The following is a 19,067-nucleotide window of genomic DNA, read 5'->3' as shown; positions in this document are numbered from 1 at the left end:
CTAGCGAGAGGGAACGCTCGTATATCTAAGTTTATAATCGTTGCTAAAGGTCTTTTCTTGTGTCGCAACGTGCGATAATTCTTCTCTCCAGGGTTTGTATAGCTGTTTTGTTGGTAGTTTGGAAGAGAAACTAGGAAAATAAGCACTACATGGAATTTCACCCTTTGGAATTTAGGTATCACTGAAAACACATCTTTTTCTCGGACTACAAAAATAAGACAGAAGATAGCGGCGAAACGACGTATACTGGTTGTTATATTGGCCTCGCATAAATCGTGCTCACAATGAAGCAAAAGATCGTTGCCAAAGACAGAAAACATAAGGGAAATCCCCATGAGAGAAACGCACAGAGAACTTGTACTATTATAACTACTAGCGCCATGACCCGAGTTAACGTTCTTTTCTGGAAGTTGCAACCCACCAAGCAAGAGTTATGAGGTCACAGTTAAGTCTTGTAGCACATTGTTTCCAACGTTTATTGTGAATGTAAATAAAAAAAAGAAAGAGATTTCGCATATAGTCTTAACGCACTCTGACGCCTACAGAGGCTCCCAGCTTCATCAACTTGATGGGCTATAGAGGCAAACACAAATGGCGTAATACGTCACATTTCACGAAGCAACCGTTCGTTCAACTACACTAACAACAAAGATGAAGAGCAGTCTTGTGATTGTTAAAAAAAATACATAACATCCTTTCGACCATCACTTTTTGGAAGTTTTTTTTTTTTTTTTTTAATAAAGTAGTTTTCATGTTGTTGCTGTTATTTTCCCCGCAGATACCACAGATAATTGCATACAGGGGCGCACCGACAGGGTCACTGGGTTCGTAACCCCTAAAAACTTCGCACCTTACTGAATATGCATTTGTACACTTTTTCAATAAAAAAAAACTATACTTGTTTAACAGTAAAATGATTGATGTAGCATGAAAATTTGATATTACACGTCATCAGTACTCTTTCTCTTATAAGGGGGCCGCGGTGGCTCAGTGGTAGAGCGTTCATCTCTGGTGCTTGGGGTCACGGGTTCGATCCCAGCCCCCGCCAAGTGAACTTTGTGGTGGACAAACACCGTGTGCGTGGGTTTTCTCGGGGTTTTCCCGTTTCCTCCTACTTTCTTCATTTCATTCATTACTCATCATCATCGTCTCTTTTAGCCTAACCGGCATAACCGTGGGACGTAAAACTCAAAGATTCCATTCCATTCTTTCTCTTATAAAAACAATATCATTTTTTCTGAAAATATAGGTGGAAGTATTTCACATTAACTTATCGTCTTTTTTGGGTGCAGAATAATAACCCATTCAATATTACATATGCGTAGTGGCTAGTAGTATTGGACCCCCAAAGCTTAAACCCGCCCAATAAAAATTTCTGAGTGCGCGTCTGCTTGTAGGTATACTGCTTGTAGGTATATACAGGGTGTTACAAAAATTTCTCACAATATATTTGGAATAGATTTCTCACGTCAAAATAAAAAAAAAGGTTCATATGGACCTGTGGTCGGAAGTGCACGGTTTCGTAGTTATAGGATGCAGAAACGTGAAAAAAATGAAATATAAAGGTCCATAGTTCCACTACTATAGGATCGATTAGTCGGCTCAAGACATCACTGACGAACTAATATGTAAACTATCCAAATACCCATATTTCAGAACCTTCTCCGGTACTTGCACAATCATATTTAGAGACTCTGTTTGGGAGTACTTGATAACCCTCCTCTACATCTCTAAAAATTGGTGTGCAAATACTGGAGCATACTTAAACGCAAGATATTTGGATAGTTCACATACCAGTTCCTCAATGATGTCTTGACCCGACTACGATAAGTCCCATAGTAGTGGAGCTATTCACTTTTAAAGTTCACTAGTTTGACGTTTTCGGCACCCTATAACTCCGAAAATATCCACTTTTGAGCACAAATTCATATGACCTATTTTTCTTATTTTGATGTGTGGAATATATTTCCACATTTTTGTAACACCCTGTATACAATTAGATGATTAAATAAATTTATGATATGATTAAATAAGATATATAAAGATTACTTTCATAATATAATTGCCGCTCTATCTTCATTCTTTCGTTGCATACACGTATTATATACCGAAAATTGTAATGTTGTAACTACTGTATGTTAAATAGTATACAACATAAAGATGAAAAATTCTACAATGTTATTAACGATTAACGAAAAACAAAAATATTTCATATATCAATCGATAAAGCTCATTAAATTGAAAAAAAAATATATGTGGATGAGATTAAATCTCCATGTATAGTTTTCAAGAATATCAAGAAGAATGTTCTGTGTTTGTACACCTAAAAATGTATGCTTTATAATAACTACGGCGAGGCACGTACGCAGAAATTTATTTATTTCGGGAGAGTTTCAAAGCTCTTGGAGGGACATTCAAATTTAATATGAATATTAATTATATTAAAATTTAAAACAATATCCCTAAAATTAGATTAAATTTACAGAAAAACCGGGATTGCTAGAGGGGAGGAGTCGGAACCCCCAGGATCCACCCTCTGCGTACTTTCCTGACCAGGGCTATTAAGATTAAATTGATCTGGAAATATATATCCTCGTCAAGCTTTTCTCATTATGACGCAAGACGAAGTACATGGTATTTCGTTGGTAAGATATAGCGCAAAAATTATGATTAGTTTCTAAGCTTTATTTTCTTTTTAAATTTAACATTGTTCGAAGATGAAACATAACATCATTCGATAAACTACACCAAGATAAACAAAATTGCATACTTGAGAATAAATACTGATGTATAGTTACAGAAAAAATAAGAAGATATAAAGTCAGATACAGTTGATAGTTTTTATTCTGCTGGAAAAGATTATTTACGAGATATGATCAAAAAATAGGTGAATAATTTTATTAGAAATAAAGTAATAAGCTTACATGGAATTGTATTTAATCGTCTTATATGTACTGTCATTCGCCAGCAATGCACTTATCCCAAAGTTGAATTCATGACTGGAAGCATTTCTGGAAGGTTTCTTTTGGAAAGACTGACCCTCTCAAAGTCAGGAATTATTTCAAAATGTTTTCCTTTAAACATGGTTTTAATTTTTGGCAAGAGCCCAAAGTTATCTGCAGAGCACAACGAATGTGGACAGTCAGGAGTGTATTTTCGACTAAAAACTTGCGGATGAAAAGCAAGGTGTAGCACGGCGCGTTTTCGTATTGAAGATGGAAGTCATTTGCCCATTTAATCTGCGGTTAAAATACTTTTCACGGACCCATTCGAGACGTTTAGTTCTTCGGAAAGCTCTCGAATAGTCATTAGCCTGTTTGAACAAATCATTTTTGCTACTTCTTGCACGTTTTCATCTATTTTTGATGTCAATGAACGTCTCGATCGATGTTCGTTTTCAATCGACTCCTGGCCGCTTTTTGATCACTCACACAATTTGTAAATGGTCTGAAATGCAACCATTTCATTTCCATACACTGATTTTGACATTTCGTGAGCTTCTTTGGCACTTTTTTCCAGCTTAGAATAAAACTTAATACTGGCGCGCGACAGACACTCTTAATACGTCCTTACTGTTCTGCCTCTGGAAACCAACTAACAGGTCACAACTCATTCAATTTCGACACTGACTGTACCAAAGATTTAGGCTACCGGGTTTACTAGTTGAAATGAATACAATATCGATAGATGGCACTGTGAAACTACATTCACCGTACTTTTTGATTACATCTTGTATTTATTTACTGTAAATGAAAAATGTTCACTGCTAACTAGCACATTGTGAATATTGTTGTTCGTATGCTCCTAACGGTGACACACATACTTCTAACAGGGACGTGCATCCACTTGTAAATCCATGGGAAAAAATCATAATGTACATATAAATATAACCGATCATTATAGATTTTATGGAATCAAATTAGATTTAACAATCGACTTTCCACTATTCATATATAACTAGCAGAATACCCCTTTCTTCTCACAAGGAGAATTCGTTTCATTTTGGACATAAAAGGGTGAATTTGAATTTAAACAGCATCGGAAGTGTAATTTTTCGTCTCAGTGACCCCGGAAACTATGGATTCGACACTAATATCGATGATTTTAGACCCCCTTCTCCTTCTCAAATTGTGGTGCTGAATTTGGATTTAAATGGCATTAGAAGTGTTACTGTTCACTTCAGTGACCACGAAAACTATGGATTTTGGATGGTCAATAATATATAAATATCCCTCTCCCCCAAGTTGCAGGGCTGAATATGGATTTAAACGGGATCGAAAGTGTTACTGTTAATCTCAGGGACACCAAAAATTACGGATTCGGCACTAATATCTATAATTTTCGATCATTTTAAATAACTCTCTCCTCCCCCAGCTAAGTTGCACCGTAAAGGTGAAGTGATACAAACAATCCCAGGCCTGAACCTCATCTATGTTGAAAATTTGATCGAAATCGGTAGGGTGGTTCAAGTGGCACGAAGTCGCGAACTAGTAACTTTCATATATATATATATATATATATATATATATATATATATATATATATATATATATATATATATAAGATATTAGTTGTTAAAGAGGACAGTACAGATTGATAAAGTTAAATGATAAGACATGAAAAACTTTGATATTGCTTATCAATAAAAGTGCCTATTTTCATTTTTCATTTGATCTGATACTGGTACCACTACGTAACTTTATTGCCTTCAATGCAAATCAAACTATTCACTATTATGGAAAAGCTTCATTATTGAACAATATTTTATAAAAGACAAGAGGAAAGATCACAAGTTATTACGGAATAAAGGCAAAAAAAAGTTAAGAAGTGTCACACAAATAATTGGGAGTTGAGTACTTTGCAGGATAAGAGAGTGGAGAACATTGAAAAAAGAAAAGAAGGCAAAGGAGACAATGATGCAACGGACATCCATTTCAAACATTAAAGCCTGTTAAAGCTATTAAGATGGTAAAGAAAACAGAATGCTTTTAGGAAGTCAAGGTAAAGTGGTTTTAGTTCAAGAAACATCAACAGCGATAAAAGACGAGAAAGTGCTCAATTTGTTTTCTTGGGAAAATGACTTAAATCTCCTGCCCACAACAGAAAAATAATGAGAGTTTTAAAAAGCATTATCGCGCAAGGACGCTAAAGAACTACAGTAAATTAGGAAGTATTTCTTAATTTACCTTACCAGTGGCGCACTGAACTGGACCTCACTAACTGGACAGTCTCCCTCTGATTAACTATAATACCGGTAGGTGTTTTTATATAGATTTACTTTTAAAATGAAAATACTTCTACATAAAGGTAACCATGAAAGTTCTGCATCTTTTTGTGGAGGTCTGTGTTCAATTGGCCCTCACATCGTGAGTTGAATGCGAATGAAGATAAGGCGAAGGTCAGTTCTTGGTGTGGGTATATCCAACATACAACATGGTTGTGGCAGTTCAATTACACCGTTAACTTGCGTAAGGACAGAGTGAACATTGGGCCTCCACAGAGTGTCATAAGGGCGTGTATGCTGTACGAGTTGAAGCTGAGGTCAAACGCCGCTGCAGCGAGGCGGAAGATATATCAGCAGGCCCGTATCCACGGGAGGGCAAGAGGGGCCGCCCCCCAAAATTTTTCTTGGCCCCCTAAAATTTTCATGGAAGGCTTGCAAAAAAAACTCCATTAATTCTATCTGTAAACACTAAGAATAAAATGCAATATAAAATTGATTATTCCAAGAATTTTTCCATTTTAACTATTTGATGAACACTTCTAAACATATTTTAAAGGAGTTAAAGTAAAGTTGATCAGTCTTCTCGAATCTCGATAAGAAATGACACAATACATATTGAAGCAAGTTTTTACGAAAAGAAGGAATATGTTCATAATGCTTCACGCCACAGTTGTAATAGAGATCTGGGAGGTAGGAGACGAAGTGTAAAGTGCTTGCTGCAAGCCAAATCATAAGAACAGGAGCAGGAACAAAGCGTTTATCTTTTGTCGATTGCAGTAACGGCGGTAGGTTACTGTTATTCTATTGTGTAGTTGTAGTACATACATGCATTGCAAAATCATCGTCAAGAGCAAACCTTAGATTAACTGTGAAACAGTTAGTTGTGAATTGAATTAAGAGCTTTGAGTTCCGTTAAAGGCGATTGATTCTAGTAGGGTCCAAATTATTATGGTGTGATATGTAAAACAAGAACTGTGGTGGAATATTCACCGAAAAAGTAATGGTTGCAAATACTTTCATATGTTTGTTTTCGTAGAAGAATAAAGTTAAGGTACATTACCTTAATTAGATGAGTAACTGAGCAAGTGAACATATTTAACGTTTAAGTTTAAGGATTAAATTCCAGGTTGTGGAGCCAGGACTAGTAAAAAATTGCAAGATTTAGAGGAGAAATTAAGTAGCAAAATGTTTAGTATTGTACTTGAGATGAGGGATCCCGTGGAAGTAGCTAGTTTTCATGTAAAAACGTTGTAAATTGGAACTATTTCTTAGTCTCGTACACGTAATAATGTTGTGATTCAACATGAAAGAAGCAGTGATTCCTTTACTCGATACTAGATGGGTGTAGCGTTTTACTTGCATGGAGAAAATCCGTTCTCCGGACAGTGGTATGTTCTACAAATATACGGAATCCTCTTGCTTACTACAAAAATCAGAACGGAGCATACGTTATCCCTATGCTACATAGGCACTGCCCTTAGGTGTTACATCATGCCGTTGCAGGATGTTTGATATATGTATCTTACCTTCGTCAGCTATTTGTTATATACGTCCATTTGTATGTGAGATCATGACCGCCTATATTGTTTCATATGGAAAGTATGTATAGATGGAGCACTTATACAGAAAGTATTATAAAACATGCGTTTTCAGTTATACGATTGCTGTACGTTAAGCCCGAAAACTACAGGATTTACAAATGTTATCTACGATATTACGTATGCCGCATACATTTTTTCTCAGTGTAGCTTTGAATAACATTATGGTATTTTTAAGCTGTTTTTTTATGTGTCTTCTTGGTATAGTGTGCAGGTGGTTCATTTATATAAAAGGAATTTAATTTAAGATTTTAAACAAGAACTTAGTATAAATAGAATATTTTTAAAAAAATACAACTGTAATTGTAAACAAGGGTATTACTTCAAAGTTACCCGTCCACCTAATTCTCAACAAAAACCATAATAAAATCTACAATCATCAATTTCTACTTAAACTTTACTCATTTTATGTTCTGTTACGTTACCTCGAGGGTGTGAGTACGGGGGAGGAATCACAATTACATATGGAAATTCATTGTTAACCTAAAGGGGAGACTAGCGGTTGTGGATAGTTAATGGGGAGTGCGGAGTTGAGAAGGAAGAACGAGCGAAGCGAGAAGCCGAAGTAAGATGGGATAACGCACTACTAGGTTACTTAGGTTAGGCTATGTCTACTTCGCACTTACCTTAGTACGTACCGTAGTTTGCAGAGCTCTCCTATCTCAAGCAGAAACTCGTGAACGATTGTTGGTGGTCTTTGTTCTTTCATTCATTAAGCCATGAATATTCAAAAGTTTAACCCTTGTCCAGGCAAGATATTTTTGTAACGTAGACGGCAACTGGGGCCTTACCAACTCGATATGTTCATGACTTTAACTTCGACTAAAGATAAAAGAATTCAGAATTTTATATCATCGAAATATTTATGGTTATTGAGAAATTCGAAAAAATATATGAAGCTACTGGGCCTGGGAGGCCCCGCTTACCCGGATAAAATCATGTTTTACAAATGTTAGTACTGTCTATTCACAGCCAGCGCAAAGACCCTGTACACTTGCAGGCATGTTTACCCGAAAATTATCCACAATCCAACCGTCCTGAACCTAGAGACAAGTAGTTCCCTCTACTTGCGAAGTAGTCCCGCCTTTATAACCGCTTATCAAAAGGTATTACGCTTCACTTACATGTTATCAACCACACAAGCAATCAAATTATCAAATTCTTCTAGGTAAATTTTCAAAATTTTGATAAAAACGGAAGGGCAACTTCGCAAGTTAACACTAAACAAGTGCCTAAGTAAAGTTGAATTTCCTTATTTCACAGTAGATCATCTCTCGTTCTTGATCTTAATGTTAGTATTACATGTGGGACTATTAAAACATTTATATTTTATATTCTAATTCGTGTAGTTAGTAATACCCATTTAATAAAATTCACGTTTTTTAAATGTAGATTACAGAATGTTAACTTAATATGTGTGTCTGTATAGAAGGGATAATAGAATTAAGTAGAAGCAAAATACTTAAACATTCAAGAGCAGATATGATGAATTGCTGATGTTACTATTTGATGAACTATAATATGGTTGTCTCGCCCCCCCTAACTTCTATGGGGCCCCTCTACATTTTTGGGCTGGCTACGGGCCTGTATGTCAGGCCTTTGGTGAGAGTGTCGTGACTTCGTGGACAGTGTAACAGTGGTTTAACAACTTTAAGAACGGTAACGAAACACTCGAAGATGCACCAAGTGCCGAAAGAGCAACCCATGTACAAAATGAAGATCTTCAGGCAGCAATTGAGGCGAACAGTGGCCAGACATATCAGGAACTGAGACTACAATTCAGTGTGAGTGGAGAAACCACTCAGCAGCATCTCCCTCAACTTGGAAAGCAATACAGTTTGGGTAGATGGGTCCCACATCATTTGACTCCGGGCAAGAAGGTAACGCGAGCAGCTACCTGTATTTCTTTGCTGTCTCGTCTGAGGAAGGAGCAATTTCTGGAGAGAGTGTTGACATGCAATGAAAAGGGGCCCTATATGAAATTTCACGGCATCGTCATCAATTTTTAGCATCCCATGAACCGGTTCTAAAACAGCCGAAAGCACTACTGCACCAGAAGAAGGTCCTCCTGTGTGTTTAGTGGACTGCTTGCGGCATAGTGCATCGGGAACTGCTATCAGCTGGTCAGGACTTCAATGCAACTGTGTACTGTCAGCAAATGATCTGTGTTCAAGAAAAGCTCAAAACTCTGGAACCAGCACTTCTGAAACGCAAAGGGGTCTCCTGTTACAGGAAACACTAAGCCCCACGTGGCTAGGATGACCCAAGACACCATTCAGCCTTGAGTAGGAAATACTATTGTATCCACCATATTCGCCGGACATTGCACCGTCCGATTATCACATGTTCCATTCTTGGACAATCACCTTAAAGGACGCCAGTTCAGATCCCTAGTAGAGGTACAAAATGCACTTGATACATTCTTCTTTTCACGATCCACCAAGTTCTACCGCGACGGAATCAATGGCCTTCAAGAACGTTGGCAGAGGTCGTCGATTCTGATGCTTACTTTTTTTGTCTTCCAGGTACGTCTTAATTGTCAGGTGATATGTTCGAAGTTGATGGGCGAAAAAGCGACAGAACTTTCTTCGTTCCCTTTATACATGAAATTCACATCTTACACATGATTTTTATATAAATTTAATTATTGTTTAGAATTCGAAATATCTATAACTAAATTCCATTCAATGTCTTCGTTAATAATATTAGGTACTCGATCAAAAAATTAAATAAAATTGACAGTTTAATTTCCCATGGCTATGTTCTTTAGGGTAAAGGAGAAGGATTATTATGAAATAATTGGGAGAATGAAAATGTGGGAGGAAACAGAACGCCACGAATGCAATTTGACAAATGATGTTGTCTACCACAAGTGCGCGTGATCGGGATTGGATCAGGTAACAATCGCATCATGCATAGTTGAACACTTAACTTCTCGGTCAACGTATTTCCGGTTCACGATCAACACAATGAATTGTTTAGATACTGTAGTTAAAAATATTTTCAGTAGATGGCTAAAGTTACGTGTTAAATTTATTCCACATTTTACTGCAAAAATTAATATATATATATATATATATATATATATATATATATATATAATATATATATATATATATATATATATATATATATATATATATATGCGTGTGTGTGTCTCTGTGTAAAGTTTTGTTTCTTTTTATTAAATCACCCCTTATAGAAAGATCAGAACATAATATATACACTTGTATTAACGAATTATTTAAACTAGTTGTCCCCCAAAACTTCTGCCTGCAAATTGTCTAAACCCTATATCATATCTTACCGTGAGATAAAAAGCAGTGCAGCTAACGACAATTATTAGCCTGACTATGAAGAATTAGGAGCGTGACTGACAGACCCAGTCCTTTTGCTATACAATTAGCAGAGCGCAAAATTTCAGTCAGAAACACACACACTCGCCAATACAAAAATGATGGTCACCAGCATCTCTCACGTACAAATTATGAGAGGTCCGTCCCGCGCCTTCGGTTTGTCAAAGAAAGAGATTACATCAGGCATAAAATTTGAAAACCAGACTATTAGATTCAGAACAATCAATTTTGAATTGGACAATTCATATACATGTTAAAAAACATCTTACTTTAAAACTTCACGTTTGTGTAACGCTCTCTCTCTCTGCACTGAAGTACTAGTTGTCGATTACAGTTTTCGGATTGCAGTCCTTAAGCGAAGGGCCATTGACGGAAATTGTCAGCAAATCATCCAGTGTGTAAGTTTTCAGTGAATTCCTATAGGCAATCTTAACTCTCTTGAGACTGCTGAAGCCTCTGACATCAAGCGATACTCACAGGTAAAACTGCACAAAATGTGATTGGAAGCAAAGTTGGGAATCTAGTAATGAAAGGAAGAGCGAATTACAACGTAGTGAAGATTTCAATTTCCATGTCCGTTGTGGAGACTTTACATTCTGTGTTTTGCCTCACTCAGTGGCAATTATTTTCGTGCGAAACAAAAACTGCGCGGCCCTGTGAGTTTAGGTAGAAACCATTCCTACTAAACACTGGTCGCCAGCTCTAAATTTCTAGTCACCAATGGCGACCTGGGGACCGGAAATTTTGTGCCCTGCAATTAGAATAAATATAATTTTAATTGTATAATTATACATACTGCACTAATAAATTATCAAAGGTAGGAAGTGATGATTCAACAATAAGTACGAAATAATTTTACGTACATAAAGAGAAAAGTATCTCACACAAGCGTCTCTAAAAGGTTCTACCTATTCATTGCCTTAGAATGACCATTATTTCGAACAACAAAATTAAGAGTGGTTGTATAGTCTTTTACAAATACTTTTTTAAAAATTAGTTGTACGAGTGGTGTCACTGAAACATCATCCTTTTTCTGTTAAAATACTGTAATAGTAATTATCTCAAATCATGTAAAATGTTCTTAGTTCGGTTACTTAGTTTAAGTAGATAGTTCTTGTATCATAACGCGGAGTATATATATATATATATATATAATAAATCGAAGGGTTAATTTCTCTCCAGTTGTAAAGGTATGAATTATACGCAATTAGTACAAGTATATAGAATGTCTATGTTCAACCAACTTACAATTAATTGTTTCATTTCCTCTAATTGTTATTAAAGTAATAGCATTATATTGTGGGATATCTGCGTTACTACTTGTATTGTCGTGCATAATTACTCTATTTGGCTCAGATTACGACTTCTACAATAAATGTTTCAGAGATTAATTATTAGATTAACCGATGTCTCTAGTAATAACACAGCAGAGAATGATGTAATGTCTCGAATAAATAATACCTTGCAGAGCATGCCACTGTCCATCCTACCGTATTCTATGGTGTTGCAAGGAATTAAGTAAGTTTCCTCTTTATTCAAGAATCATACATTATTGTTCCCAGGAGGATATACATAAAGTCCACAGCAGCCCGTTTTACAAGAAGTATGAGACCACTAACTGTTCAACTTATGAAAAGTTGCAAGTATACTAAGAATTAGAGGTAACATCACTTAGTTTATGTTTATTGTTGTCTTCGTGTTTCTGTTGCATAGCTGGATGAAACGTTATTTTCCTCAAAATACATAAAGTATCAAATTACTTACACTTGGGTGTTGTCACAAGTACCTATAAGAATTGCAGAATATTGATAGCGTTTAGCGGGATATAAGTCCAAAGATGAAACATGTACCATTCAATAAATCTCATTAAACTAAACAAATTATATTGGTAGGTGTAGAAGCGCTTGCGTAGTTTTCGAAGATATCAAAAAATATCGAATTTGTTCTTAAATCTGCGAGAACCATGCCACCAACTACTTGCGCATACAACTTGTAAAGTTGTCAGACTGTTCATGTTTCAAAGTACACTTAGTTAATTTAGGGTGCGGAACAAAGAGCTTCCGGTAGTAAAACTAATTCCCACGTTTGAGTAGCTTGATTTGAATACAGTTTCACACACTACCAGCTTAAAAGATCTGTCTGTGCAGTGCAGAAAGTGTTGCAACTTCAAACGAAGAAAAATCATCCCTAAAATCAAAGCCATTATATTCTTTATGTAAGGATATAATTTCATATTTTCTTCTTTGACTGTATTCGTGATTTTTATACCGTTAGTGTTTATCTATAGCACTAATGATTAGAGAAACTAAATTTAATGTTTAAGAAAGTACTGAATTTATAGTTCGAGTGCAAACTAAAGGAAAAGTATCAATACAGTAAAACAAATGATAATTTATGAAATGATTTTTTTTTCTTTTACAGCGATGTGGCTGAAGGTATTCCCGTGGATAACCAGCATTTCGTACTGCTGTTCTTCTGCACTCAGTTATTTCTCCGAGAGCTTGCTAAATGTCGCCGATTGGTTGAAGTTGTGCCTATGGACATGTCGGGATATTACGGTAAGTGCGTAATATATATTTTTTCAACAATATATAAAATACCCAGTAAGTGTTTGTCTATTGACGTTGCTCACTAGCATGCATCATTATCACCATCATCGTGATAATAACCACGTTCTATAACTGAAATGTCAGTGTTAAAAATTATGTTTCAGTGCACTCGGTACATATTACTGACTTTACGTAAACCTGATCCTCTTTAATGGATCAATTAATTCCAGTCCTCTTTTCCTTCTCCCTCTGTACTTTCTATCCCATCTCCCAGAATAAATTTTTTTCTCAAATCCTGCCCTAACCATTTTTTTCTATGATTGTAATAATTTTCAAAATAATTCTTTCCTCATTTCTTGATTTGTTGCGGGAAGCTGTAATTTTCTTTTCTTTTCTCCTTATGCGCACGAAGGTCTCTATTCTTTTTCATTGCTTTTACATTTTGGCCCTGTGCGATATTATCTAGTTACTTTCAAAAAAAAACTAATGCCTTTTTTAACATTTAATTTAATAACTAGTGTTGTGCACGAGACAAGAGATTTCTTGTCTTGTCTCGAAAATGAGACGAGTAGTTCGTTTTTAAGTTTGAGACGAGAAGAAAAATCCCACGAGTCTCGAAAGCAACACTAGTTAACCCAAGTCTCAGATCTTAAAGTCCGTTTTAGTGTTAGATAATTTATACTAAGAAAAATAAATAAACCCGTAAATAGATAAAGCGATTGTACGAACATAAAACAAATCATTTAACAACTTCGTTTGAAGATATGCAAGACATTACACAAACATGAATGTAAATATGGCTCTGAAAGTAAATATGGCTTAAACGTTATTATATTCGTCTTTGTTGTTCTCTAGTAATGCGGAAGGATTCTGGTAACTTCTGGATGAAATTAAGAAAAAATGGAGACATAAATATACGAAGTGAAACGAGAAAGAGTTCTTTGAGAATCGAGACGAGATATCTTGAAAATTTACGAGTCGAGACAAAAAAACAACTTATTTTCACTTCATCTTGTCTCATAGGCAACATCATTATCAATGCACTAAACATCATTTCATCCTTCTTAAAAGATACTTTCTCGACATTCAAATCCTTGTTATTATCTCTCTCCTTACACACTTCAGTACTCATTAATTATCGAAAACTAATCACGTGTTCTGCCTTTCCCTTGAGGTTTCTCTACTTAGGACAACTTCCTTCATTCCAATCACAATGGCATTCTTTTGTTTTTATTTTCATCCGCTGCCCTTCATACATTTTTCAGAATCTTCTTAATGCTCCACGATAATACAAATAGTGTTGCTCTTGCCCTAGTTGGAATAATACAATGTAAAAATCTTGAAATTTTACGTCCCACGTTATGCCGATTAGGCTAAAGGAGATGATGATGATGAAAAATGAATGAAATGGTGGAATGAACAAAATGGGAGCAAACGGGAGAACCCCGAGGAAATTCACGCACACGGTGTTTATCCACCACAAAGTTCACTTGGCGTGAGCTGGGATCGAACGAGGGACCCCATGCATCAGAAGTGAGGGCCCTACCACTGAGCCACCACTGAGTCTAAACTGCCATATTATTTCATACCGTCTTTTTGACCACTAATCAAATTTTATTCCTTGAGATTAAATTTTAGGTAAGAGATTTCGTGAAGTTGACTTTAGAGATTAGCGTCCCGTTCAACAGCAATATTACATTAGACATGCATCTGCATCTTAGTGTGGAATTCGGAGCACATGAGCTCCCGCCGGGAATTAAACCTGGGAAATGGAAAACGCTAATGTTAATCATATAGTCACGAGAGAAGTCAACAAGAATGGTGAAACTTTACGAGGACTAATTTACTTGCACAAAATAATGATTGGTTTCTTGCAATCTAATTTTATCTTTCATATATTACCCTTTGATCCATTCTTCACACGGCAATATATGGTTTGTTTACTCTAGTTTTATATTCTAAGTAGCTATAAATCATATCAGGTGGCATTTGACGTTATCAAAGCACTACCACTGTAACATGTCAACACATTTCTTTTTATACCCATCCAATACTGAATATTGGAAAATGTTTGAGATAACGAAATAGGCCTATCTAACATAGAGGGCATTTAATAATCAGGAATTACATTATACGGAATACGTTAGTTTAAATGATTATGTTTAGTATATATTAGAGCTTCTTGCATATTTAACAATTCATTTTTTAAAATCGTTCATTAATTCGTTTTATATATCTCTAAAACATATGCCTGTACAGGAATCTGACTTCCTGAAAGCTTAGCCCGGGATTACCCAAATCAGAGAAAAATACTAACTTTTGCCTAGGAGGTAAAAGATTGGTTTATGGTACCCGAAGTCTTTAAATTATAACGATACGCTAGCTCCTGTAAAATTAAATTTAGAATACAAAATGATTGTTGAAGTTTGTGTCACAAAGTTGTGTGTTAGTTACTGCTAAAAAAAATTCAATGATAGTGCAATATATCTTACTTGCTTTCGCTCAACGTTTTTTTCGCTCAACCAAAAATTTTCTTTCAATTGGTGTTGTCAACTTATCTCCTTCTTTACTGTCTTATGTACTGGGTGTTTTAGATAAAAAGAACCAGTGCTTACAAATCACAAACAAACAGCTGAAACAAAAGTGAGATAGGGAAATGTCTTAGGGCGCATTAGATATAGTGTTCATCTTGATCCACAGGCCCCCCTCTCATGAGGACCCGATATATAGCTCGAAAATTTTAAGTAGCAAGTATCTATTTTTTTCATCATTTAAAATATAAAAAACAAACAACTTTTGTAGGGAAAAAATTCGTTTGGGATTCCTGACATTGTCAACCAGTCGCCACAAAATCCACTTGGCACGAGCTAGCAAATATCGTGTTCGTGGATTTTCTCAGGGCTTTCCCTTTCCTCCCACTTTCTTCATTCCACTAATTCATTCATTATCATCATCATCGTCTTCTTTACTCTACACCACATAATCGTGGGATGTAAAATTAAAAGATTACATATCTTTTACGAAATGGGCACCACTCAACACGGGAGTTTTGAGCATTCTTATAAAACGTCCAATGCTTATAAATCATTAACAGTTAGAGATAAAACCACGAAACAAAACATGAAATTGGAAAATTCCAGAAGGCTCGTCGAATTGAGCGCTTTGCTTGATGCTTATGGCACCGTATTATGAGACCCCGGGGGTCTTCTAAATTGTAAATGGTAAGGTATGTAATTTGATACATAATTAAAAATCATGAATAAACAAGCAACTTCTGTAGAAAAAATTTTTCGTGTAGGGCACTGTTTGGAAAATAGGCATATTTAAATATGAATTTCATCTGATTATACAAGAATTCACAATGAAATGAGATCATCTCGTAAACTGTGTCCCATATGAAAACATTCTCCTACAAAAATTGTTTACTTTTCCATCAACTTTTTAATAATAAATCAAATTTCATACGTTACCATTTAAAATTTTCGAGTGGTTTCATAGGATCCTATTACAGAAGGCTCTTTGGTCAAGAAAAGCATTTCATTTGATGCGCCCTTTGACATTTTCGTATCTCAAAGCACTGGAAGATCCATCTGAAACACATGAATTTTAATTCTATTAAGTAGTGATATGCACACCTTCGCTGAATAGAATCAACATCCATGGTCCAAATATAGTCTGAGAAAGAGGAATATACTGTACATATTAATCTATCAATTCGCATGTATTATTATCTTTTCACTCCAACGGAATCTTCTTCAGCACTCTTATCAATATTCTTCAATTTATTTTGAACAAAAACCTTTTCTATATCCATAAATAGAAAATACATTCCCTTACCTCCTTCCAAAAGTTCATGGATTAATTATAGAACAATGGTATCTCTGGTCCACTTGCCCCTCCTTAACAACAGACACATGGTGCAAAAATGACAACAAAAATGCTCTACTAGTAGAATTATTGAGGTCTCTATTCATGTTCATTTTAATTTTGATGTAATTTAAAGGACATAAAACCTAAAACTAACGATACAAGATTACACAGCAGAACACACGATAATTAACAGGGGTATCAGTTACGACTAACAATTAAATTTCCAAAAGGATAACGCATGTTTTTTTTCCCTCTACTGAATCTCTCATGAATATAATTTAAACCCGTTTTAATAGTCGAGAGGTATTTTTTGTTTCTTCCCTCAATTTTCCGAATAGAATTATACTGTATCTTTGATAGTAAAAATGTCGATATTGTATATTTCTTTCAATTTTTAATTTGAATATGAGATTCTGGTTTTAATATACTCCATAAGTAAAATTCGTAAATTAACAAATATGACTAGTTATAGGTAGATGATGTACTGTATAGTCAGATTATGTGAGAAAAATAGTGTTTAATAATTGTGTACTTGACTTCGATCAAAGAACAGGAGAAATAAGCCTATATAAAATGTACCTTCTTTAAGATGTTTCTCTTTAGCACACAATGGTTCAACTTTGTTCTCAAATCTTGGAACCCTAATTCAGTTCATTTCCTACTACCATACAATGATGAAATTTTGTTCAGCGTCATAAGTCAGGTGATAATATAATATACCATTGTTACTTTTATGTATTTCTACAATGTTTTAAAATTAGATCTCTTGTGTGATTTTAAAAGCAAATAACAGTATTTTCGTATGCAACCAGCGTTAGTTCTAAGTAAAGCTGGATTATCTAGCACACAGGGGTAAACATTCACAAGTTCCAACAAATTTTCAGAATTACGATTTTCATGAAGCATTTGAAAAAAACTAAATAAAATATATTTTAAAAATGCTTTCTTTAAATATATTAAACTTTTAATATATAATATATATTAAACTTTTAATATTAATAATATATAAATAATTAAACTTTTAACAAAGCAAATTCAACCTAAAACTAAAAAAATAAATTTGATTTCAAGAAAATTACTTATAAAAAGTGTTCTATTCACTAAAGCTAATCCTAGCTATTAACTAGATAGAATCTTTGTTCTATCAAGGATTTAAAAGCGTTGAAAGCGCTCTTACCTATAACCGATCAATTAATAAATTCTTCCATCATCATGTAAATCAAGTTATTGTATATTAGTGTATTCTTCGTGCTTTCATACTTATTTATACATAAATTGAAAACGTTTTATTGCGATTTGTTTCATTTTCAGTTTATGTTTATATTTTGTATTGCATATATTTATTTCTTATACTTTCTTTTAGAAAAATGTTTAATTTTTTGAAAGAATGAATGAATCATAAGATCACAACGTATGGAAGTCGTTACACAGCATTATTTTTAAAAAGCTAAACGAATTCACATTATGCTTTGCTGAAACTATTCAATTCAAAATTAGAAATAAGGAACTAGTAATGGTTTTCCCGATTGCGGAAAATATCATCCATCATTAATTTTAAGAAATATGTGTTCTAAACGCGCACTATAATTAAATTCCATTCCACTATATTTATCTAACATGTAACAGATAAACGTTTTACAGGTATGTCCTATGTATTTGATCCCTATAATTTCTTATTCTAAACAATAATAAGAGAGTTTTAATTTTTGGGAAAGTTTTAATAAATTTGAACTACAACTTTGATTGCTCATAACTTGGGACTGAAGATCTCCAGAAGGAAATATTTCACATTCACACAAAGCAAGTCAAGTTTACGAAGTAAGTCCGTAGATCGTGTACGAAGTATATTGTCCATGTGTTTGACTTCTTTTTTGTGGGGGGAATCAAATGTAAAACGAAGAGATAATTTAGTAAAATAGTTCATGCTAAAATGCTCGATAAATTGAAGACCAACAAGTATGCAAATGACTTGAAAATGTGGTGATTGGGGTACCCACCATATGAAAGATTTTATTAATTGTAAGAAGATGTAGCAACAAATTATAATGAAAATTACCAGTCTTCAGTAATTTGGCGTCAATTTCCATTGTGAATAACAGAATAGGATATTTCTAAGTCCAAATTTTTGTAATTTAACAAGTTCATAATGTTTCGAGATAATATGTAATAATATACGGAAAAGTACATGTGCCTTTACAGCGAAAGGAGTTCAGCGTAATATGCGAGTGGTAACATTCGAAATATGCATCCTTCTGTGAAAGTTATCAACAACACTGACTCAAAATATTTATATGACTGTCAGTTAGACACAGGCATAGAAAGGCTTTATGAGTTTTAATAACAAAATCGACTTCAAAACTGCAAGTATAATAGTTCCTGTTAACCACTTTTCCTTCTTTACTTGCGATACCAATCATAAAAGTCACTATCACAGTTAACTGTGATTTTCTACCAAGTGAGTTGGCTAAGA

The 19,067-nt window shown here is 34.7% G+C and overlaps 1 protein-coding gene across 1 annotated transcript in view; it reads left to right on the top strand.

Annotated features, from left to right (window-relative positions):
* dcma (decima) overlaps nucleotides 1-19,067 on the top strand; it is a 640,978-nt gene that overhangs the window by 460,614 nt on the left and 161,297 nt on the right. The window contains exon 3 of the mRNA XM_081749850.1: nucleotides 12,600-12,736. Within this exon, the coding sequence (XP_081605976.1) occupies nucleotides 12,600-12,736 (137 nt within the window). The remainder of the gene's footprint in view (nucleotides 1-12,599; nucleotides 12,737-19,067) is intronic.

This window comes from Thermobia domestica, chromosome 2 (genome assembly GCF_964235325.1).
Source record: "Thermobia domestica chromosome 2, izTheDome1.hap1.1, whole genome shotgun sequence".
NCBI classification, from domain to species: Eukaryota; Metazoa; Arthropoda; class Insecta; order Zygentoma; family Lepismatidae; genus Thermobia; species Thermobia domestica.
This window is presented reverse-complemented; position numbering and strand designations above follow the sequence as displayed.